Raw genomic sequence first — 24995 nt, 5'->3', positions numbered from 1 at the left:
TTAAAGCCTGAATCAGTCGGATTGTATTATAAGAATTTTTTTGCTCACTGCTCTAATGCAGCTTGAGCATTCCTGTAGCAGTTTGCAAGCATTTTTTGACCCAAAATTATGATGTTACTAAATTTCAACAAATCTTACACAATACCCAAGTGCATGAAGAAAATGTGCGCTTGTGCCACTCTGGTTTGAAACAACGTTACACTTAAAAGAGCAAGATCATGCTAAAAATGGCCAAAACCTGCCATGTGACTTAAAAGTTCTTTCTTCTTTCCTTTTGCTTTGTGAAAATACACCTTTTTTGACCTGCAGAATGATTTTAATTTTCCATCTGAGCCAGAGGTTTCCTTCAACCTAATGAAAACACTCGCGGTGTGAGAAAACCATCATCTGCTTCATTCCATCTAAAGCTCTGTTTTAAATAAGGATGGTGTTTCATGGTTCGTATCTCACTACAAACACCTCATTCCTGATGTCGGGCGGCCCCGAGGACTCCAGCGAGACAGGCAGGTTCACCAGCCACCCCATTGCCATCACGGGAGAGAGCTGTAAACAGCGAGCTCCCTCCCCAGGGGTGCGTGTGCTCAGGATGACACAGTGCAGATGGAGCGAAAACAGAAAATCTGCCTCTCAAACAGGTCTCTCAACACGGCTCCTGCTCCTCCAGCTGCCCAGGAGCCACTCACCACCTGAGGGCTCGAGGCAAAGGAGCTCTCAAACTTCACCTGGTAGTTTCTAGTCATTCAGGAGCCACTACCAGGCTCTAGCTCTAAAACCTAAAATTTATTTAATGGAAAGTAGCGCTGTGTTTTTGAAGAAACAGAAAGAAAAATAGTAAAAGAAATATTTAAGGAAGCGGAGAAGGTAGGAGTGGCACAGAAGGAAATGAAATAAAAGCCAAAACAAATGTTTATAAATTTTTAAATAACGATGCTGTGTGTCAGCCAGCAGGCAGACCCCGTACTGAAGAGCATAAAACCAAACTATAAAAAGCCAGCTGAGAACTGGTAGTTATACCGCACGCTCTGCCAGCCCTTTTAGCCACTGTCACAGAAAATCCCCACAAGCGCATGATGTCGGTCAGCAGAGGATGCCCACATGAACGGCTGCAGATCGATAACTGAGGCAGAGGGTGCAGGCAGCCAGCAGTTCAGACCTGGATCCAGTTACAGGAGCTGTGCCTGGGAAAGGACCGGCTCAGGGGTGGGTGGATGGTCCAAGCCCCCCACCTGCCAATGTGTGATTGCTGCATCTCCTGCAGCCCAGCGGCTCCCAAGTCCCCGGGGAGCATCGTTTAGCAACTGCCATGTGCTTCCCAATCCCAAGCCGGTCCCTGGAAGCCAAAACCACTTTGTCTTTTTGCTAACTCTACTGCTTTTCAATTTTCTGGAAGATGTGCACTGGCTTTTTGCAGCCTGGCTTCACTTGCAGCAGTCCCATCCTGCTTGACCTTTTGCAAACAGTTCTGCTTTGGGGAATGAAGGAAATGTATGTATTTGGCAGTTCAGGCAATATGGGTGGCAACTGCTAAGCAAAGAAACTATCTGTGCAGCCAGCAAGGGGAAGGGACTGAAAACTATGCTGTTCTAGATAAATATCAATTAAGTGAGCATGTTCTATTAACCCCAAGACCTGGCTCTTTTCTTCCTTCATTTCAATCCAAAATGCCTAAATATTTCACGAAATGAACGTTTTGGGGGTTTTTTTATCTTTATCACGACCGCAATCAGCTTTCAGCTGGAAAGAGGAACAAGTAACAGAATTATATTGCCTCTCTGTGGATATTTTGCCAGTTCACAGCATGTAGCCGTCCACTGGATGTAACACATCCCCTTAACAGAGCACAGTGCTGGAGGGAGAGTGAGACAGGAGTGCCACGGGGAGAGAGCTCCGCACAGTGCGCTCCATGGATGCTGCTGCAGGATGAGGGAGAAGCTCTGTGCTCTCCATCACTGTAGTGGCTGTATCTAGCCCTGGATCTTCATCCTCAAATCCAGCCCCCTCCATTGGAGGCAACCAGCCATTTCACATCTCCCCTTTTCTGACATCTATCAATGGAGTCGAGCACTCTGAACACAAACTATCGCACTGAAAGGGCCCCAGAAAGAAAGACGGGGAGCACAGGCAGCTGGCAGTGTAGCTGCTCCCCTCCTTTCACCACAGCTGCCCACCTTCTGGCCAGAGAACTGTCACAGTTCCCCAGCTAAGCATTTCTCTTTGGGAAGATGATGGTGCCAAGGACCATCCAAAATAGAGTTCACCCTTGTGCTCAGTAATGCTGAAGTAGAAGGGGGCACCGACCCAAGGCGGACTCTGAAGGAGGTGTCCCTTGGACAAAATCCCCCCTTCCTCCCACATACAACTTCGGGTACAACAGATGCACATGCTGCCAAGAAGAGAGAGGAGCTTCTATTGCTACTTCCCCCTGCCCTGACCGAAGCCATGGTCTGCACAAGAGCTTAATACTTCTCCAAACTTAGAGCTCTGCCAGGAGCAGCACAACCCCATACAGCATCTCCTTAGCGGGACCCCAGGCACAGCGGCACAGTCATCTCCCCATGATATTGGCAGAAAGGGACAAACCCAAAGCCATAGAGCAGATGCAGGGACAGAGCTGCAAAGCCCCATTTGGTGATGATGCTGTTTCCAGCATTAACCCTCATCTCGCAGCCCAGCCCACACCACGGGGAAAGGGCAGAGAGCAGAAATGCCCATGGCCACTGCGTGGAGCCAGCCTTCCCCATCACGCCAGGAACCAGCCAGCAGCTCGTCCCTGAGGACACGAAGGGCTGAGGGCTCAGGCCATGACCCTGCCTCCAAGCCTGTGGCTTTGTCCCTCTGTCACCTTCAGCCAGGACATCCTGGAATGAGCACAGGACAGCAGAGGTGTCTGACAGGTGTGAGGGCGCATCCATCTGAATTTTCTCAGCAGCCACATAAGCTCCATCGGGGTTTCAGAGAGCCCCAATTCAGTGCTTGGAACAAGCGCACAGTTATTTGTCTATGCTGCAGCGTGGGGGCTGGAAAAGCTGGAGTGGTCTGCCTGAACAGTGAATACCACAGTCATGTTCCACAGCTCTCTAGAAAGCTGCCTTCTGGTTTACCATTTTGAAAATGTGTCGTAGCTGCTATTTTCAGAGACAGTACATTCAGGAAGCTGTAGCCCTACAGCCCTGCTACCGTGCTGCAAAAATTCAGTGTCCACGTTGACTCCCCTCAAAGCACAACCCCTGCTTTAAAATTATTTATTCCAGGAGCCTCTGCCAGTGGTGTTCGCTGGGTGAGGGGCACAAAGTGTGTCCGTGGCTCTACTACAGCTTTTAATAGAGATGCAAAGTAAAACCAGCCTCTGGAAAGGCCAAGTTATTTCAGGATTCTGCTACGTGTCAGAACAGGGCAAAGGTAAAACAATAGATGTAGTAGTTTGCTTTATGCTTAGAAAGGATAATGTATTAATACAAAGAATACTGTGTTAGCTAGGGAATAGAGACGAACCAAGTATTAAACAGGAGAACAGAGTACAAAGGTATGATTCCCTGATAGACTGCAGTGTGTGCAGCCTAGGTACAGGGTACACGATTTTGCTACAGGTCACTTCACAAGAGACTTCCAAGATTAAGGCACAACAATAATGCAGCCATGGCAATGATGCTACGACAGCACATGGAGCATATGAAAATGTACATGTATTTAAAGGTTAGCTCTTTGGATCTGCTTTCCCTGACCGGGTCTGTTCTGTACTCTTGGTCACCTTCTGCCAAGCCATGGAGCTTGCAAATATGAAACGGATGTCAATCTCTTACATGTTTTGCTTGTTAAAATTCTTGCTTTGATTTTAATAATAATAAATCACAGCTTGGCTTCAACTGTGCAGGAGTAGGAAACTCCCAGATATAATGTGCACATGACTGTTCAGAGGGATGGATCAAATGGAACAAATGCCAGAGGGATGGAATAAATGTCTACCTGGCCACTGTGCTATCTGGCAGTTCACGGTGTGCCCATTTGGGGAGGGGAAAGAAGAAAAAAAGATAAGCCCAAGTGAGTTTGCACTTGCTCCTCAACATAGTGAGACTCATGATCATGTTTGTCTCTCACAGGAGTAAGATTCTTACAATCTCTTCAGCCCCCGTGGCAGCTCTGCTCTCCACACTGCCCGAGTCAAGCTGTTGAATTTTTTTTGTAATAGATATCTTATCTGTTAAAATATGCAGTATCTGGTCTACTGAAATTATTCTAAATTCATGCTGAATTCATCAAAGCAAGGAAGGAAGGAAGAAAATCTTGTCTTCATTTTGGTATTTTTGGAACTCAAACTTTTGGCTTTTTATTTCAAAGCAACATTTCATTTAGAAGTACACCTGAAAGTTAAAGAAAAATACACATATAAAAATCCTCCAAATGAAATTGCACTTTTTTTTTTTTCCAAAAAGCCCCCAGTTATATCAGTCAATGATAAACTGATTTATATGGGTCTCTTATTTTATGGGGAGGGAAAATAATCACTCATGAACCTCTTTTTGCCCTGACTTTTCCATTTGGCTGGTGACGGAGGAATCAATCATTTGTATTGCTCTAATGGTGAACCTCCTCTGCTGGCTAATGATTTTCACTGCTCTCACAAGCACAGCTACCCCTGAGGCCATGGGGAGAGAAGATATCCATCCCTCTAGGAGCTTGGATGACTTCCACGGATTTTCTTGGCATCAACCATATCCAGTCCAGAACTAGTACAAAGTGGCTTACTGACTCACACGCTCACCCGCAAGCTGTGTTGTGAAGCAGGCTGGCAGCTGAGTTTTCCACGCTCTGGAGTAAGCCGGGAGCCTGCAGTTCTTCCCCAGATTTCAGAGCCGGAGAGCTCAGGGTTGCTATCTGACCCCCCCGCTAGTAACCGAGCACAGACACACACCGTGACAGTCACCACATCTGCAAGTCACGAACGTGTGCGATACCACCCCCGGGGATCAATTTGATAAAATGAAACCCATCTGCCAAGCTGTCATGAGCAGGAGGGAGCCTTTTCCCCCCTCCTGATCATTTTGGCATTCATTAGCACTGGCGGCTGCAGAAAGAGCTTACAGCACCAGCAGCAGACCTCTCTGACGACAGACTGCCCCAAACAAGGAGGACGCATGCCCTTGAGGCTGTGCCCCTTCCCCTTGACGTTATCTAGGCTCATGTTTGGCTGGCCACTTGGCGTACATGCCCTCATCTCAGCGAGCACTTCTAACAGCTCTTGCTGGCAAGGCGATGCCAGGATTTCCAGGCAGTTCCACTCCCTCCAGCCACTCCTTAGAGATGGGGCACAGCACCTCCTGCAGAGGAGCAGAAGAACGTGATGGACACCCCCTTGGCTGGGCGCACACCCAGATACGCATACACACGCTATGGAAGAGTGCTGCCGTCCAGCCTGAATCCTACTGCAGACGGCAGCTATGCGCTGAGATAATGTAGCCGGCATTAGGACACTACAGCAACAGAAGGGCCATTAGGACAGCAACAGAGGGGCCAAATTCCACAGGTTAGGCAGATATTACAGCTGTTCTGAGATGAACCACTCCATAAAAGCAGGCAAGGGCTATGACAAATTTAACGGGGAGCTAAAAAGGTGGTTTTTACCATGAGCTTCAATCATCATTTTCACCCTGCATGAAATCAGAAAAGACTTCAAGATTTAACTCAGGGAATTTAACAGCTTGCAGAGATGACAGACTTCTCAAATGTTTTAAATGAATCTCCAAATGAACAAAGTCCTTCTGTGTCCTTCAACTAAAGTTGCTCTTATATTTTACTTATACTGCTGCAAAAATATCTATATATGTGTATTTTAAATTCCAAATCTCCATTTATTATTCAAAACGAGAAATACCGCAAAGGGAAAACATGTTCCAAGTTACTGCTTTTTTTCTATGTGTGAACCATTTCCTTCACTTTGGAAGAAGCCTTTAGATCTCCTCAAGGAAAAGCATCCTATCCCTGGAGGACCACAAAATATATCAGACGGGGAAAAAAAAAAAGGAAAAAAAAAAACAATGCAGAATTTTTTTCTTTTTCCTGGGGTAAAAAACCTGTTTGAGACTGAGCTCTGCATTCTGAGCTGGAAACTCATCTACAGAAGCAATGCCTGAAGGGACAGAAACGATGCTACACAGTGCCTGGCACAGCCTGACCCAAAGCTGCCTGACTTCAAATATGATTTCCCCAAGTAACGACACCCTTTCAGTGGGCTTCACTGAGATAAAATTTCCACACACCCCCCCCCCAGGTACTGTGCCTGATGCTCCAGCCTGTTTCCCTCTGTGCAAGGCCCCCAGACTCCTCAGCTTTGCCACTGAGTGGCCATGGCATGATGGAAGGCCACCTCCACCCCAGCTCCCCAGGGTGAGCTCTGCCTGAGCACATGGTCAGTGAAGCAACAGCCACAGCTTCCACAAACAAGCTGGACCCACCAGCCCAGGGTTTCCAGCCTGTTACAAAAGAGCTGAAGAAGGGACGTGCCTGGATGCTTTAATTCAGCCACAAAGGGGATGGAGCTACTTGGTTCAACCATTTGTTGGCAGAGAAGTCACGTAAAGAGAGCTGCTTTGTCTAGTTTTCTGCATTCATCTCTTGGATCAATCATTCTCTGATGAAGGATCCATCTCTCGAACCTGCACCAAAAAGCCATGCCATTCAGCAATTTCTTTTGAATCCTCTACCAAGTTACTGTGGTCAGAGCAAAATATATAATTTAGGTGCTGTTCAACATCAACATATTTTGCTTGGCACCTGCACAATTGCGGCCAATGACCTGTATTAATTCACGATAATGGGATTAAGCCCATGTGTCCAGATTTTCAGCTTAGTCCACAGCACTCAGCGTCCTTATTTGGCCTATCTTAAACTGATAAGTCATCTTAGAGCCAAACACATGCAAGAGATATAAAAGAACACAGCGCGCGCATGTGAGAGAGCTGCCTTTGCCCACTGAAAAGGCAGATAAAACAAGTGCTCATTTTACAACATGGTGCTTATTGCAACCAACAAAGGAGATGTTTCTGCAGTCTGTTTTCCCTAGGAGCTGATAGCTTTGATTATACAAGACGTCCCTGCGCAGACTTGGTTTCCCATAGCTTGCCAAAACCTGCGACTACTCATGCCCACCGCCAAGCGAGCCTGAACTGCTACTGGGTGTGAATTCTCCCTTCCCATACAAGAGCAGGATTATTTCACTCTCGCTTCGCACAGGCTGCAAAGTGGAGCACAAGGTGCCAACCAGTGCAATGTAACTCCACTCACGCACATCTTTACTGAATATTTTAGTTACAGCACTGTTTGAGCCACATATTAAAAACACTTAATTGACGTAAGCTCACACGGTTACTTTTACAAAAGCAAAGGGAACATAAACCACCATCAGAGTTATATTTCTGTAATGGTGCAAGTTGCTACAGCTCCACCACTGCCACATTGTAAGCTCAATGGCAGCGAGGGGCCGAAAGCCCAGAGCGCTGGAAGGAGCATCAGGAATTAGGTCTGTGTGTCAGGTAACTGCTCTGTGCCTTGGTCTCGCCTTCTGTAAAATGGGAAGAATCCTCTCCATTTGGTAGAGCTTGTTCGGTACTACAGATGAAAATCACTCTGTAAATGTGAAGTATTTTGACAGTTACTCCCCATAGCCATAAAACGAGGTCATGTTTAAAAAGGTAGACAGTTCCCCTAGCACTGTACGATTTCCAAATGAGATTGTACCCCTTTTGAACATGGATGTTTTTCACGTTCCTTTCACTGACTTGCAAACTACTGAGCCAGCATATCATTAAGTGCACATAATCACTGGGGTTGTGGGTCACTGCACAATGTATGCACATTTCTTTAAACCAGTTTCAATTCATTTGCATGTCATTTTCTATGCAGAATAGCGACTCTGCAATGAATAAGTTATCTGGGCACAATACACTCCCTGAATAAACAATCCAAGTAGCAGCAAACGCAGTGGCATGCTGCCTTCTGAGCAGCACACCTGAGTCCAGGAATAGGATGTACCAGTGAAATAAATCTCTATTTAGAAGATGGATATAGGGAACTAAAGCAGACACAGTCCCTAGCATAGGAAAGGACACTTGAATTTTTTTCAAAGCAACTTAACTTCTCTACTTCTTTAATGTTATAAAATGAATACAGTAGTGTTTATGAGTGATTGACTCACAGCTCTAAAGACTGAACAGCTCTATTTTTACAGCAGTGAGTAGCATTGATCCTTCTTCTAAGACAATAAAAAGTCTTCCTTAAAGCACTCTGGTCTCTAAGTTATTGAACACCTTCCTCAGCATGAAAGTCCACGCAAGCTGAGGGAATTCTTAGAATTCATCAATTCTTCACAGGCATTCAGTGAGTCCAGAGGAAGCAGAATTGGACCTGTGCAGCTGGGAGTGCTGTGGTAGGACCAACGAAAAGCCTCAACAACCACACCCTGCTGTAAAAGTCACTCAAACTTTAATGAGATGAAGCATCTTGAAATCTAGGTAACAGGTCTAGACTTCTCAGCTCTTTTAGTCCTTGAGGGACCTCATTCAATAGCAGATGGAGATGGGGAGGAAAGAGGAATGGGAAAATATTTCATCAGTGAGACTCCCAGGTCCCACTCTTTATCCCACAAAGAGCGATTCCTGAGACAAAATGACCACACTTTTGGGGCAAGAACCATCTTTTGGTCTGGGCTCACAGGTTAACTAATACATAGGATGGTCCAGCAAGAGAACACTCATTGTAACTTGATAAGAAAAAAAAAAAAAAGGCAACTTTTTTCCCTTTGAATATTTCAAGTCATGCTGTATTTCAGATATTTTGCATCCTCTTTTGGTTAACTGCTTTAAAACAGACCGTTAAAGAGTCTGGTTTTCACATCCTAACCTGTGCATTGCAAGCCTGGAAGGATTTTGCTAGCTAAATATAGTCCCTGCCCCACAGCCTGTGAATCAGGGGTGCCGACAGCAATCCAGAGTAATTATTCTTTCCCCTTTGTTGACAACACTAAGAGGTCTTCTATGGTGAGAGGCTTTCCCCCAATTTCTTTTTGTTCCTCACTTGAGTACAGGTCACGTACCTCAATCTACAGAACAGAAGAGCAACCCTCTGCTAGCTCTGACACCTTGCTGTAGAGTCATGACTGACAGACTTCAGATGCAGAGAAGGGGCTTCATGAAGAGACTAATCAACAAACAAAATACTAATGTATACGGAAAACATGGGAGGATTACACAGGTTGATGGTACATCCCGAAGAGCGGAGTGAACAAGTATCATTCTTTTTTAACTATGATACTAAGGGACACCTGAGAAAAGTACATGTTCACAGCAGCTTCTCAAACCAAGCTCTGTTTTCTTACCTTAGATTTATAGCAGTGAAAAAATAAAGGAAGAAGTAAATAATAATTCCACTGAGAAATCACGGAGGGCCTACTCTTGCCAGGTACCGAATTTTCACACCTACCTACTCTTGCCAGGTACCGAATTTTCACACCTACCAAGGACAGCTGAGAGCAGAAAGCACCGCTCAGAACTGAAACTGTGGGTGGTGGGACTTCACTGTGGGAATGTGAGCAACACGTACACTAGGGCTGAAGTTTTCCATAAGGAACCAAGACTGAGCACACGCACGCACAAAAAGATAAAGGAAAGAAAGCGGAAAAGAAAGACTGCCCTAAAAAGCATTTCCAGGTCCTTGCAAGCTCAGAATTAGGTGTAACAGTCGTGCAGCTGCCATCTAGAAAGCCTTATAAGCTAATGAAATTCCCTATGCAACTCTGCTCGTGAAGTAGCACTTGATGGATCTAGTTATCAAAACGGCCACAATTCTAATTGATCCTCAGTTTATCGATTTCCTTGTCACTATGCAGAAAATAAGAGGAGACTGCTTAAAAAGCATATCTACAGGGAGGTGGAAAAATACAATCCTGGGTTAAGCTAGCACAGATTAAGCCGCTGGCTCTCTCCTGCCGGAGCACCCGCTTTGCCCACGCTTCGGACAGCGGTGGAGGGATGCTGGCGGCAGGTGGGTGCCCACCCATCCCACCAGCCCGGGGACGAGACCCGCCAGGACCCGGGCGAAAGTTGAGCGCGGAGCAAGCCCGTCCCCAGACGGTACCCGGCGGCGCCGGGAGAGCCCCGGGGCCGGCCGCCCCCCCCCCCGCCCGGGGGCAGCCATCCCGGCGGGTCCGGGGCCGCCCCACCCCGCGGAGCAGGTCCCCACGGCCCCGGCCCGCCGTACTCACCCGGTCTCCTCCTCACCGGCCTTTTCCTGCCGCTGCAGAAGCGCACTTTGCTGAAGACCCCCAGGACGTGCCTCTCGCAGAGGGAGCGCCCGTCCTTGCTGGGGCTGGAGCGGCGCTTGGAGGCGGACACCCGGTCGCTGTTGGACTCCCTCGCCTGCCGCTTCTGCCGGATCAACGAGCTGGCGATAGCCGCTGCCATCGCCGCTCATGGGCCCCCCGCGCCGCGCCGCTCCGCTCCGGGGGGCGCCGCCCGGGCGCGCTGGGGCCGAGCCGCCGCCGCGCCCCGCGGGGACGGGGGACGGGGACGCCCCGCTTAACGCGCTGCAGCCCCGAGTCCCGGCGCCGGGGAGGGCTCAGCCGGCCAGGCGGAGCAGGGCGCCCGGGCTAACAACCATGGCTGGCCGCTGGACCCCGCCGCCCATGGGTCTGTCCCCGGGGAGCGCAAATCCCGGCGCGGGCGGCCGTCGGCGAGACCCCCGGCCGGGCTTGGCAGCGGCCCCGCGCCTTGTAAATCCGGGAGGCGGCTGTCCCGCTTGCAAAGGTCCGCCGGCGGCAGCTGTGTCCAAAGGTGGGGTGGGGGGGTGGGGGGCGCGGAGGATCCGCGGGTCCCTGCGGCGCGGCGCGGTGCCGTGCCGCTCCGCTCCGCTCGGGCGCAGGCGGCGGCGCTTCCTCCCGCCGGCCGCCCTCCGGCGAGGGGCCGTGGGATGAGTCAGAGCCCCCCCGGCCCGCGGCCAGCCCCGGCCCCAGCGCGGTGGCTCCGAGGCGCGGCGCGGCAGTGCGCGCACATGGACGCGGCTCCGCTCCGCTCCCGCGGCCGGGCTCAGGGCGAGCCGCGCTGCATTTCTCTGTGCACTCCTCCTCTTCCTTCCTCTTTTCCCCCCCTCCCCACTCTGCTCTCAGAGAGGGCGGGAGGGGAAGGAAAAAGCAGCCACGGGAAAAAGCACCAGGCCAGCAAACAAACAAAAAAGAGGCGATACAATAAAATTAAATTAAAAAAAAAAAAAAAAAAAGAGGCGGCCCGGCCGCGGGTGCGGGCTCACATCGCCGCAGCTCGGCGCCCCGGGCTCACAGCGCCATGGCTGGCGCAGCTCCCCCAGCCCTGCTCGCCGCCTCTGCCCCGGCAGCGGCTCTCCCCGACAGCAGCAACCCACATCGTCCGGCCCGGCGGGAGGCCGCGGAGCTCTCGGCACCGGGGCGGCCCCGGGCCCGGTTGCCGCGGCGGGTACGGCGGCGGGAGGAGCGATGCGAGGCGGGGAGGAGGAGGAGGAGGAGGAGGAGGAGGAGGAGGAGGAGGAGGGCGGGGGGGTGCGGCTGCCGCTGCTGCTGCTGCTGCTCCGTGCGGGGCTCAGGATGCTCCGCGGTGCCGCCCGACGGCGGCGGGGCGAGGAGGAGCCGAGCCGCGCCCGCCGCCCGCCCGCATCCTCCGGCCCGGCCCGGGAACCGGGAGGAGGGGGGCCGAGGCGAGGCGGGGGCCGAGGCGAGGCGGGGGCCGAGGCGAGGCGGGGGCCGAGGCGAGGCGGGGGAAGGAGAGGGGAGGGAGGGGCCGGGGAAGCCCCCCCCGGACGCCCACGCCGCGCGGGGCTGCTGCCAAGGCGTCGGGGAGCCCCGCAGCCCCGCGGCGGCCGGGCGGGTCGGGCCGGGGCGGGGCGGGCCGGTGCCGGCCGGGGAGCTGGACTCCGGGCTGGGGGAGAATTGCAGCTGCTCCCGCTCGCCCTCCTCTACGCAATCCTACGTGATCGAGGTTTGGATGAGAAACATCGCGCAGGCAGAGCGAGGCAACTGCAGCTCCGCGGCGGCTCTGCCCCTCCGACCGGGCGGCCACCGGGCCGGCCCGCCGCCCCCGCGGGGAGCTGGGCTTCCCCGGAGCCGCAGCCCCGCCCGTGCCCTCCGAGGGAGCCGCCCGCCACTCGTGCAGCCACCCCGGCCACCTCCTCGGCCGTTGCTGTGGGTGCCCGAGCACCCAGCCTCAGCAGCCGAGCATCTCCATGGCTTTCCCTGCTTCTCCGTGCAAGCAGAGACGGGGCGAGAGCCTCCGGCACCCCACGGGCTGCGCTGCCGCGGGGGGGAGTCGGGGGCTCGGTGCCTCGTCTGGGGACCGTGCAAGCCGACTGCAGCGGTGGGCACGACCGGGCTGCCTCTGGTTAGAGCGGTCCAAGGCAGAGCACCGGTTTATCAGCAGGTGCTCCGCTAGGGCCAGCCCGCAGGAGCTGGGTGGGCTCCCTTGTGTCTCCAGCCACAAAACTGCACCGAACAAAATTTAAGGTGCAGATATACATCCCTGTTTATCCAGATAAGCAGCTGCTGTTGCTGCCATAAGAGTGGTGCTCTCCAGATTTCAGGTTCAAGTAACAGCTAATGAGTGTATGTGCAGGAGGTCATGAGCAAGATACTTGGGGGAGCATACAGCAGTCAGTCAGGGTGGAGGGACAGGGGATCTCGGCTGGGAAGTGAAGACCTGCCCAGCTACGCTTTGGCCAGTACTAGTGGCAGGACAGGACTAATGCGGTCCTGAAGGTGTGGGGGTGAATCATGTGCCCAGCTGAAGAGGGCACTTTAAACCAGTTTGTGACACCCCCTGGGAACTGTTAACTTCAGCAAAATAATCTGTAACTACTTCATTGCAAGAACTTCAGCTCTAAACTATTTTAATGGGTTGGGAAAAAAGGCAACTGAAACAACCACCAACTATGTCCATAAAGATTAACTAAACTCTGGCATTACTTCCTGATTTTCACTCTTAATCCCTACACATGCCAAAACAAGGTAGAATCAGGTTCTCCGGGAGAGAACAGGGGAGAAAGATATTCAAAACCATTTGGGAGATATAAATGTTTGGCTGTTGATCTCTTTTTAACTGCTGCCAACTTTTTTGAGCAGATTTCACTGTTCCAATCAATAAAGATTTTTCTTCCCTTTCCTGTAACTAAAACGCTTCATATTTTAATTTTCTCTGCCGGATTATTACACTTGACATCAAAGAATGCTGCAGTACAAGGTACAGGCATGGCCTAAAGAAAGCTGTTTGCAATCAGAGAATCACTGTCTGAACTGCCAGTGAATTATCCAAAGCTTCATGTTCAAAGGATGTGAGCAAACCTGATATCTGCCTGAGAAAGAGGTTCTCCATCTATATATAAAGATATTTTTTTGCCTGTAGTCTTCAAATCTGTGGTGAAAGAATGCTGTTTTATCCCCCTCCCCATATTAGATAAGTTTCAGGTTTTTTGACATGTGACTAATTTGTTTTCTTGTGTAGCTATAAACTAGAGGCAGCAGCTCTGCACTTAAAAATGATCCTAATCAGTGATAAAGTTGGTCACAGTATTTTTTTTTTCTGGTGACTTGTGAATCTAAAAAGAGAGCTGCTGCAACTCTAAGAAGAAATGCTTCTCCCAGGTCTCTCTGCTTCCGCAGTGATGGAATTAAATTAAAGCAGAGCTTGTGAAATTGAATATAATGTTGCATTTGTTAACGTGCAGGTCTGTCTGTATTTATAGATGGCCAAGGAGTCCACGGGGTTTGGTTCTGAACGCAGGCCCAGTGCCATGAACTCCTGGTTACATCACCGGCATGCGCATCTGCTCTGCACCACTCTGGATCATGCCCCAGCTTCACATAATTTTCTGAAAAGCCCGTGCTTTTATAAACACTAAGCAAGCCCAGAGCGGTCTTGAGCTGGAGAATTGAAGGCCAACCTCATCATGCTCCTGCACTGTCATTCTTGCAGGTGAAACGTTACTGTTGGTGGGCTGCCAAGTGAAACAGAAAAGCCTCCATGTGCTTTGGTCTCTGCCAGTGGAAGTTCTCTCCTTCAACTTCCATTTGGGTAAACAGGGCTCAAAACATCTTCCATTTTCATCTGTGTCAGCTACTCCTCTTTGAGGGTAGTGCAGCCTATCCGTTCCATACCAACTAGCCGCTGTTGAATCCAGGGGCTGCATTCCTCATTGCCGCCAATGGAAGCTGAATTTTTTGACCAAACTGGGCCAATATGGCATTTTTCCTTAAGGCACATAATTTTTTTTTTAACATATTTATCTAGCTGTATTTAATAGAATAAAATAATCTCTATCTTATATGTTTATTAAGACAATTTTTCTCCCCTGCCTCTTCTACCCTGGGCTCTCTCCTCACCTCCAGTCCCAGTCTGGAAAGCTGCACAGTGCACACTATGAAGAGGGAAGGAGAGAATAGCACTGATTCATAAAATGAACAAGCAAGACAGTGTTTTGATCACGCTAGAGAGATACGCCAATGCTCCTCCTGCAGTTTGCGGAGAAAGGCCGCATCCTGCGCACAGGAGCAGGCAGAGGGTCAGACTCCCCATGGCTGTTGGAGAATCAGACTCACAGTGTTTATTAAATATCCCCACCCCACCCTAAGCATACAGGAGCCTATGCATTAGGCACTTGCTATGGAAGGAGGCCAGCATAAACATTTCAAGACACTGTCATTTCTGAGGTTTTGTTCACTTGATAAATAAACTCTTCTGTCCTCAGTGCTGAGGTTTAAAATGAAGGCCTGGCTGAATTTCAGGGCTTTGGTGGCTTGAACAGAGAAGAGATCTAGAATTGCACTCCCTTACCTTCCTAAACAGAACAATCTATCTAGGTCAAAACAGAGATTATTGGCATCTTTCCTTAGTGAAGTGCAATAATTCCCGCAGGGTTGCTAACAGAATATCCTGTTTATTTTTCATAGACCCTTCAAAAGCCATGGGCTATGTTCTGTAGATTTAGTCATTAGGCATATCTCTGCTTTACTAATTCTGTACAGACAAAGCTAACTACAGATAGAAGTGTATGCAGGTTTTTTGCTGTTTTATCTGCATAGCTACTGAAAATGCATGCATGAAAGTTGAGGAAAAGATTTAAATTTAATACCACTTTAAAATGTATATGCATATTGCTGTAGTTGAATGGGGAAAAGAAAGACACCCATCTCTGGCCAATAATTATGAATGGCCTAATTCACCATTTTACAGCAGCATAGCAACAAATCTCTTCCAATAGGAAAGCACTGTTGAGTTTGAAAGTCTGCATGCAGACACCTCTTAAGAATTGTACCCAATTTCCACGCTGTGTAAATTACATCTAAAATGTGCATTGCCAGGGCTGCTTATTAAGCAGAATTAAGCCCATATCCATGTTTTATTAACTTTATTCTTTACAAGGTAGCCCCTTGTTGCATGTCTAGCATAATTAAAATTCATGCAGCTTTGGCATTCCCCAGTCTCTGTGCGTGGGTGGACTTTTTAAAAAAAAACATGCCTGGGTAACCTGATAAAGAAAAGACCTTACAGTATTTTGCTCGTTTTATGTGCAGGGTAATTCTGTTTACAATGCATGGGTTTATATCTATGTTTGGATGCCTAATAAGAATTCATATGGCCACTTAAAAATATGCTGTTCGGGGAGAGAGATCTGGCCCTAAAACAGCAGCGGAGTATGAAAACTGGCTGGCTTTCTGGGCTTTTCTTGCACAGCTGAGCTCTGAGCTGACTAGGCCTTTTAATAAACACAGAAGAGCCTGCATCATCTGATTGCTATATTAAAATAATTTATTTAATGGGCCCCTCACTCCCTTTTTTGGCTTCAAAGATTCAATTAAAACAAAATTTGCAACTCATCACGAGGAATATTCATTAGCCTACCCGGTGTCTTTAAAAACAGCTCTAGCCTGGGGAGAAGTTGGGCTTGCCTGTGTCTTAAAGCAAGTGGCAGGTAAGCAGTTATGCAGATTGCAGAATGAAACCACTGCTGCAAAAACCAGGCCACAAGCAGCACCAACACAACAAAACCAACTGGAGCCCAGAAAAAGAAATAATTCTGCTTGGATTTTATATGTTCACATACATTTTTTCCTTTTTAAGAGAGGATTTCTACTTAACAGAAGGTTTTATTTCTCCTCAGTGACTTGTTGCCTATACCAGGTGGAGCCACGGGAACACAAGAAAGCTTTGCTTCACTGAAGGGAACTGTAGCTGTCTAGGAATGAAAATGCCATGATGCATTTCTCTTCAAGAAGCCTCCTGTATGGCTGAATAGACTTTGTCTCCTGGGTTCTGGAAACACCTGCTGGGAACAGCAGGAAGGTACACAGTCTAGGGTCAATTCTGCTACCTACGCCTTGCTGCAAAAGTCATCTCCCCGAAACGAAGCCTGAAAAGGAGTAGTAGCAGGGGGCATCTGAAACTGTTCCCACATATGAAGAGAGAGCTCCCTGCAGACAGGTCAGTGCCTGTCCCACATGCCAGAGCAAGACGTGGGGCTTGTTCAAGATGGGGCTTACCTCGAAGCTGCTGTTACCACCCCACCCCACCAGTCCTTTTCATCAGCCATTCTGCCATTGCCTTCCCCAAGGGGATCAGGGCATGAAAAACTGCTGTCCTTGCAGTGATGTGCTTCAGTTGTGGCTTCATTAGTGGCAGGAGTCGAAGGGAAAGGGCCTGCAAACACCTCTCTAGGGACAGCTCCCACATGGCACTTCAGTCGTTAAGGCAATGCAGGGAGGAGGCCTCACTGAAGGGTCTCCAGTCAAGGAGCAATGAAAGGATTGGTACTCTACTTGCAGATAACCTTGTGCAAGGCAAGGAGCCCTCTCTTCTGAGCAAGGGACATAAAGCCAACCAGCTGCTCCAGGCTTAAAAGTGCCCACGTAAACACATAGAAAAAAACCCTCAAGTATCTTCTTGCTTGTACTATAGCTGACTTTAAAAGACAAGACAGACCGCTACCTCCCTTCCTCCACCTCCTCTTCCTCACTGGGCTTCTCAAGAACATCCAGCAACTCCCTCCATCTGCCCCTTAGGGAGTTTTTCAGCCATGGCAACCCATCTAATAGCCCTAAGCCACAGGAACTGCAAGGAACTGGAAGGGGAGGGAGGGCGTGACTTGAGATTTCATCCCAGGTCTTACATCTGCATTCACGGCATGTGAGAAAGAGGAAAAGACCACATCCCTTGTGCTTTTAATGCAGAGCAGGAGCTTGAGGCTGAAATAGGTGAAATAGCCACCACAGAACAACCCCAGTCGTGAGCCTGAGACTGAATACACACACATCGTGCCCTTCTCTTGTCTGAAGCAGAGACCTAGTCCTCAGACCTCAGGGTAGTGGCACTGTCATGAACAAGAGGACAACTACAACCTTCCCCTCCCTAGGGCAGGTCAGCCATCCCCATCGTTCTCTTTGAATCCTATTTGATGACAGCCTGTAGCCCGTTTTGGTCTACAGTTTCAATAATGCAAGAGGTGCCCAGTTCCCATGGACATTGAACCTAGTTGTGTCTGGCTTTACATCTCACCTGCTTGAAGGTGATGTTGTCTGGGTGGAGAGGGGAGTGTGACCCCACAGTGCAGTTTCAGGCCCAGGGCCTCCAAACCCCTTGGCTCAGGAAGTCTAATGCGTTGCCCATGCTTTTTCCCCCTCCCTGGGAGGAAGGAAAGCTGCTCAAGCTGTGAAACCTCGTCACGTTGTAACTATGCAGCCAGACACTGATTCCAACCAAAACCGTTTTCAAGCATGTCAGGAAAAGCCCCCAAAATTTAAAGTTTCCACCAAGCTGACTTTGCTGAAAGTCAAACAGATCCTTCCTGATTAGATCTTGGCTGAGGCAAACCAGCCCGATTATGTGATTGAGAATGATAAAAAGAAGAGCGGGAGAATGAAACCCCTATCGCATTCCTCTAGCAGGGCTGTGGGACTGTCTGCTCCACAGCAAGTCAAGGCTTGGAGATTGGAGACCTTCAGCCTCCTTAATGCATGTGTGTTGCACTAGCATAGGCCAAGAGGGGAGGAAGGGAGAGAAGCTGTCAAGGAGAAATAACAAACTCCCTCCAGACCCAGAAATCTATCTGCACATAATGGATTCTGCCAGACCTAAAGAGGCCTTGGAAAGTTCCCTGACCCCAAACTTTGCTCATCCCTTCATCAAGCCTCCAAATCCCTAAGAAGCCCAGCATTTGCAGCCTGAGCCAGATCGTATCTCAAATACTGCTGGGTCAGAACAGCAGTGCTTCAAAGGGGCAGCCCATGGCTCTGTCACTCAGTAAAGGCTCCTTGGAGTTCGGAGAGCTCTCAGGAAATGCAGTGACTCTGACAAAACCTGGGAGCCCCACTGCCATCAAGCTCTGCAGAACAGGAGTGCTGGCACATTAATCCTGCCCTCAGGACGCCTCTGAAGTTACATGCATCCAGATTGCATCTTATTTAACCAAACCTGCTTATTTCTCCCGCATACTACAAGGGCGTACTCAACACTAAATGTAAATATGAGATTACAGCTGTCATACAGCTAGGAAAAGGTTTGAAGACTCCTTCATCCCCTGCTGACCTGAAGTGCTGGGTAAAAAGGATCTGAGTGAATACATCACTTCCCCCACATACCCCTGGCCTCCAAACACACCTCTTGGCATTGTAATTTATTTCCCTCCCCAGCAATAAATCAACTCTTCTATCTCCCCAGTAAAATGTAATCCCATGTCTTCTCTCTCCAGACTCTCACAGCTACTGCAATCCAGACACCAATAAAGGTATCAGTGGCCTGGAAGCAAATCTAAGTTTGCCAAGGATACAAAGACTAATTCAGTAGTAATTAATGATCACAGCAGGTCTGGTGAAGAGACTAAACTGAACTGACGTGGCATCTGAGTTCATAGAAACAAGTTTCATTTTAATGCAGCCAGATCAAACCTCTGGGGATAAGTTGTGCAGTCTGTATTACTTCAAGACTGGGCACTTCTCTTTTTTTCCTGGAAAGCAGTGACTGGGAATTGAGACCCATGAGAGACATCGCGAGCTGAACAGCAGCTTTCTCCACAGAACTGCAGCTAGGAGAGCCCAAGCCCATGGGTGCATGCGTGGAGCAATAGGGAGCAGAAGCAGAAATGCTCTGTCACATTTGTAGCCAGTGCAGTAAACACCAGTATCACGAAAGTCACAAAGTCTGGTTGCTACACATCAGAAGTGGCAGGGATCAGAACATAGCTTCAAGAGGGTCTGAGGTCTACAAAGAATACGGGTATAGTGAGAGACTCGAGCAGTTCAGTCTCTTTGTTGCAGTAATAAGCACATCTACAGGGGATTCACATGGGGCCACCCTGTGAAAATGCTCTTGGTACTCAGTTGTATTTAGCCTGTTAATACTGTGACCACTGATAGTTTGCTGTTGCTGAAAATTGGGCCACAGAAGAAAAATGGTTGAGATCCTTTGTATCCAAGAGAATGACAGAGAAGATTTGGCCCTGACTGATAAAACTCTCACCTCTCAGCAAGAACATTTTTGAAAGGAGGGGCTCTTTCAATCCAGCAAAGTCAGAATGAGATCTGGAGGCTATGAGTCAAGGCAAGGCTCATGTTTATTGCTAACAGCAAAGGTAATTCATCAAGAGAACGATATGGCAAGAGTTGTGATGGATTCTCTATCATTTCACCCTAAGAGCCAACTTCTTTCAAAAATAGATGAACTGATATCATAGCGCACAGGGTACAAAGGACCCTGGAGAGGTCACCCCTGTACTGTGCCAGCAGTACCTTCATCATCACTGACAAGGTTGGTCCGATTGCTGCTTAGGGACCTGCAGCAGTGGAAATCCCACAGCTCCCTACGGAATGCGGCTCTGCACCACCCTCAGGTAAGAAAGGCTCTTCCTAACATCTAGTCCAAATCCCACTTATGTAGAAGTTTCTTGCCATATTGATATGCCTACCACAAAGAACTTAATGGGCTCACTCTGTGCAGTCCTGACTTGAGTGAAGCAGGAGACCAGACTGCACAATCACAAACAGTCCCTTCCGTCTCACTTCTGAGACTCACCCGGCATCAGTCAGTATTAGAGCTAATAGGAACAGAAATCCACTTTGCAGAAAATCTTGGGTTCAAAGTTATGTTTCTTCCCCACAAGGAATAAAAATGAGACCTTTTGGAGCTCACTATGAAATGCCAGAAGAGCAAGAAAGCACACTGCTGTGGTAGAACTGGCAGTCTCACCAACTTTCAAGACCAAGACTCAAGCCTCTGCTTTTGCACTAGGCAGAGCAGCAGCATGAAACTGGGTCTTTAAATCCCTGTGCAACAGGCTCTTCTGAAACGACTATTTCCTTTCTCCCTCCCACAGTTTTCATAAAATGGCATTTTTCAAGGGAAAAAGGCACAACTACCGATTGTTTGGCTGCTCCTTCTGCAAGTATCCATCACAGCCTCCCACCCTGTATCACTCACACGTATCTTTCTGACATGAATTACAGTTTTGGCCGTTTCTGCCCTCAGGCTGCTGCACTCCAGAAATGTTTAAAGCAGAAGCTGCAATAGCTGCTCTAGCAACTTTGTAGGGCTCTTCTGGGGCTTTCCAAGAGTAGTTTTTGGACATGGGCAACCCTGTTTCCTCGCATCCTTTATTCATGACCTTCCTACAGCTCCTGTCTTGGACAAGGAATTCCTGTACAGTGTGATTTCTCTCCTCTCTGGTCACGCTTGCCTGTCCTCCCCCTTCATATGCATGTTTCTTTTCCCCCTTCAGGGAAAGAGTTAGCATTTCTTTGGTCTTATTCCATGATGTAACACAAAAACCCCATTATTCAGTTAAAGGGCTATTGGAGCCTGCTACAAGCAAGTCATTGATTGAACCTGGCGTCCAGAGACTACCCCAGTAAAACAGTAGAAATAAGCAGAGAGCGCAATGCCTTCTATCAGGCATGGAGAAACAGGCAAGAGACACTGCTTACCCACCAAAGGCATGTCCTAAAGTCTTCCCTTTTGAATGCATCTGGGTCCTTCAGGATGAGAGGGCAGGTTCCCCTGAGTTTCCCTTTCTACCACCATAAAGAATGCTGCAAAGTTGGGAATGTTCCCTCCCCACCGCCCCAGGGACAGTGTCAGCTGCCCCTCCTGTGGCACCCAGCACGATGGCCATGGCTTATCCTTACCACCTGCCCCACAGCATTTGCAGGAGCCCATGGGCACTCCTGGGGCAGCTGTCTGCTGTGTGACACTCCTGCCCCAGCGCAGGAGCAAGGGGCAGCCTCCGGTAATGAGACGAGCTGGCAAGGCAGCCAGTAGCACTCCAACAAAAGATGCTGTAGTGTTGCCAAGTGTTGTCGGATGTAGGGAAACTCACAATAAGAGCTTTCATCTTTCATTATGATTGAATGCTTCTGCTCTAGCCTGTTGGAAATACCATCTTCCGAGATGCTATGGGCTCACCATACTTCATGCGAGGTAGTATAAACCAGGGGGCAAGTTATTTGCATTTTCTTTTGGCAGAAGCTTATACATAAGACTAGCTGTGCTTGGCAATTGCAAAATGTACGTGTATGGGGGTGGGGAGCCTAAATTAAAAGCCACTTAAGTGGGTACTTGAGTAATTATTGGGAGGCTTCTGAAGAGACATTTTTGTCAGTATTTAAGGAGAACATGGCTTTGTGCTGGGTACAGGTGGCAATATGGCAATGGAGATTATCAGCACTCCACACAGAGATGACCGGCTATCCATTAGCTGCAGAGGCATGTTAGGATTTTCTGCCCAAAGATCATCCTTCAGAGTTGAAAGAGGGCCAGGGCAACAAAGGGGCTGAAATCCTGATACTCTCACAGTCTCAGATCCTCTGCACCAGGGAAAAGGATGCACAAAATTATTTTTACGAAGTCACCTAGCTCTCAAGGTCCCTGCTCCTCAGCAGAGGTGGGTCCTGCTGGTGTCTCTGTCTTCAGCAGCCCCAGAGGCCCTGAATTCCTGGAAAACTTCCCCACCCAAAGGAAGTGAAGCAAAATGTGCTGGGCAGTTCCAGCCTGGAGGAGGGTTGGCTTATGCCTCCTGTTAGTGGCATGGGCAGGTTAGTTGTGACCTGGCTCTAAGGATGCTCTCTCTGTCTTCCCTGACTTGTTTGCATAAGCCTCATGCAAGCTTTGTCTCCCATTTGCTTGGCTTTGGGGATCCTTCTGTTTGTTAAAGAATGCTTTCCCAGTGTTAAGAGGCAAATATAGTATTTCTCCAGTTCATTGTAGCAGATACTTCTAGAAACCAGTGCCTCTAATACCCACTCTAGCCCACCTCAAATGCTGTAAAATGTGGACCACAAGAAGGTGCCCTCACATGAAAAGACTGATTTGACAATGAAATGACTGAGAAATAGAACTACTTTTAAGTCTGCAGCAACTTCCTCATGACAAACTCAGGCACTTAGGAAATTAAGTGTGAAGATCTGTAGCTACCAGGGCAGTGTCTGCCTCCTTATTAAAAATGCAGGTAAAGAAGCTTGAAGACAGTAGCAGTAAAAGGAGCATATGCAACACAAACATGTCCTTGTGAAGGAGCATATTTCATAGACACTTCATTACCTTCAACAACTTTCAGGTCCTTGCTTATTCGTCAGCAAGTCTTAACTGTCATGAGCCAAAAAACATGGGCTAGGATTATCAAAATGGACACAAATGAACCAGACTTCCAGCTCTCACTGATGCTCCAGGGATCCCCCTGCAAGCTCCAGCCTCAGCCCCTTGCACTACTGATGCTCTGTGCTGAACGTGGGGTATGCAAGAAATCCCTGTGCAGCTTTTGCCCCAATTAAACATGCCAGACTGATTCCTGTGAAGTTCCCCTTAAAAAAAAAAGTTGATGTAAGGAGGCAGGCACCAGGCATTTGTTCTAGAAAAGGCTACATGCTACTCCCAGCCTTATTATGTGCACTTGGATGGCTCCAGCAGCTAATGCAATCCTCTCACTTTTCTTTCTTGACCCCTGGCAAAATGTAGAGTCTGAAAAGTCTTCTTTCTGTTGTTATTTATTTAACTATTTCACATGGACTCTGTCAGCCTGAATTTGGCCAGGCTTCTCAATTTTGTGAGAAAAAAAAAAAATTAAAAAAAGGAGCATTCATAAACCTTCAATCAAACAGAAAATACACCCACAATATTGTACAGTTTGAATGAAAGTTTTTCTTTTTAAAACAAAGGATGCTGCCTTGTATTGCTTGAAACCCTGGCACTGGAGCAATCAAGAAAGTGAAACTGGCTACAAGCTAAAGCAGAATGGACATGTTTCATAGATCTTCATTGCCCAGGCAGAAAGAAACGTAAACAGGGCATAAATTACAGCAGCCAAAGGACAGATAAGCTGAAGGACAATGCTGGCACAAGAGCAAACGGGTAGAAACTGTCCAAGAGTAAATTTAGACCAGAAATTAGACATGGTTTCTAGCGATCAGAGGAGTAAGACACTTCCAATAGGACCAGTGGGCACATCTCTGCTGTCATTCTGCTCCCTCCTTTCCAGTGAGGATTTTTGCAGGCATTTGTGAAAAGACAGTGTGACACAGCCTGCAATAACATGAGCCAAGAGACCCTTTCCCTCATCTGTAGCACCAATACTTTCGGTCTTTAAAAAAATCCCTTTTTAATGCACTAAGAATGGGGAGACATTTGATGCGCACTCAGTAGGTTTTTTTAATAAGCGCTGTCCCTTTAACCTTTGCTAATTGTTCCATCTTAAAATATATCTAGCCTAATAGCCTTACTCATTTAATTGATGAATTAAAGTAAGCAACAGCAATTATCGAGTGTTTTTATTTAGTGGTGTCATTAAATAAAGTGAAAGAAAATAAGATCACATAAAATACAAATGGTCTTATGTAAGTGTTGTTAGGGATGCAATGACAGGAGGGCATTCAGTCAAGTGTTTATATTGTTACTATCATTCAGACATCAGCTCCAAAGCTTATCTAATTTGAAAGCGACTCCTGCAGATCTTTGCTATCGATTGGTGCAGTCTGCAGAGACATGACTTTCCACAAACTTATTCCAGAATAGGGAAGCTGTCAGCTCCCATGTGTGGGGTCCACTGGCCAGCTGGTACCCACATCTGTCTGCATGTGTCTTTTCTGCTTGCTGGATACTTTGGGGATACCCAGTATGATCTGGCAGGGAGTATTCTGGTGGCAGGGTGAGTTAGGGAGAGACATACCCTCAGCTCTTCACCCCAGAAGATCTCCCCTGACCAGGATTGCTGGTCTCTCAACTTAGCTACTATTCAGCCTAAGTAAAACTTATGTTTATGCCTGTAATTTCTGCACTGAACTGCTATATTGCCAGTTAATGTTGTTTAGAAATGAATTGCTGCTGCATAATGTACGGCAGAACAACAAATACACATTAGCTACATATCACAAATCAGATAATTACCAACCAAGATATTCTTACGCATGTTCAACCTCTTATACGATGTAATAGCACACTATCAAAATATAGAGCTCGCATTACAATGACAGTTTTGGCTTCTAGCACTTTGGCTTTTATTGTAATAAATTCTAATTTTCTGATTTTTATCTGTTCCTCCCCTCCTGCTCCTAGTGGCATAGGAATTATGATTATGCCAGCTCTAAAACTAGACTGCCTGTTTTTAAAGCAGTCTTTCTGTCTGATTCACAAGCACAGCACTGAAGCATTTGAGACACAAACATTGCAGATCATCCTCAATACCAAGAGCAAAGCACTGAGTTGACAGGCTTCATTTTACCTCCCACGTCCGCCACCAACCCGCAGAGTGACCACATGTGTGTACCCTCCTCCCAGGCTTTGAATTCCTCCCATCCGTAAAAGGAGGGCGATGATACTGCTTTTGTGAGTCTCCACCATAGGAAAGCTTGCAAAGATACTTTCCCAGGGGGTCAGATGGATTTCAGGGTAGGATTTTTCAAGCAATGCAGGTAAGGGGTGCTGACGGAGGAGCCCCCACTTTCCCCATGCTCGCAT

At 48.2% G+C, this 24995-nt stretch overlaps 1 protein-coding gene across 3 annotated transcripts in view; it reads right to left on the bottom strand.

The window, feature by feature from the left end:
- Window positions 1-24995, bottom strand: part of FGF12 (fibroblast growth factor 12) — a 236415-nt gene that overhangs the window by 93734 nt on the left and 117686 nt on the right. The window contains exon 1 of one of the 3 annotated variants that reach the window (XM_052804082.1): window positions 10253-11480. The exons of the other annotated variants lie outside the window; for them this stretch is intronic. Within the exon in view, the coding sequence (XP_052660042.1) occupies window positions 10253-10451 (199 nt within the window). The 5' untranslated portion in view covers window positions 10452-11480. Of the gene's footprint in view, window positions 1-10252; window positions 11481-24995 lie in introns of those variants that run through there. 3 annotated transcript variants of the gene reach the window in all.

This window comes from Harpia harpyja, chromosome 12 (assembly GCF_026419915.1).
Source record: "Harpia harpyja isolate bHarHar1 chromosome 12, bHarHar1 primary haplotype, whole genome shotgun sequence".
Lineage (NCBI taxonomy): Eukaryota > Metazoa > Chordata > Aves > Accipitriformes > Accipitridae > Harpia > Harpia harpyja.
This window is presented reverse-complemented; position numbering and strand designations above follow the sequence as displayed.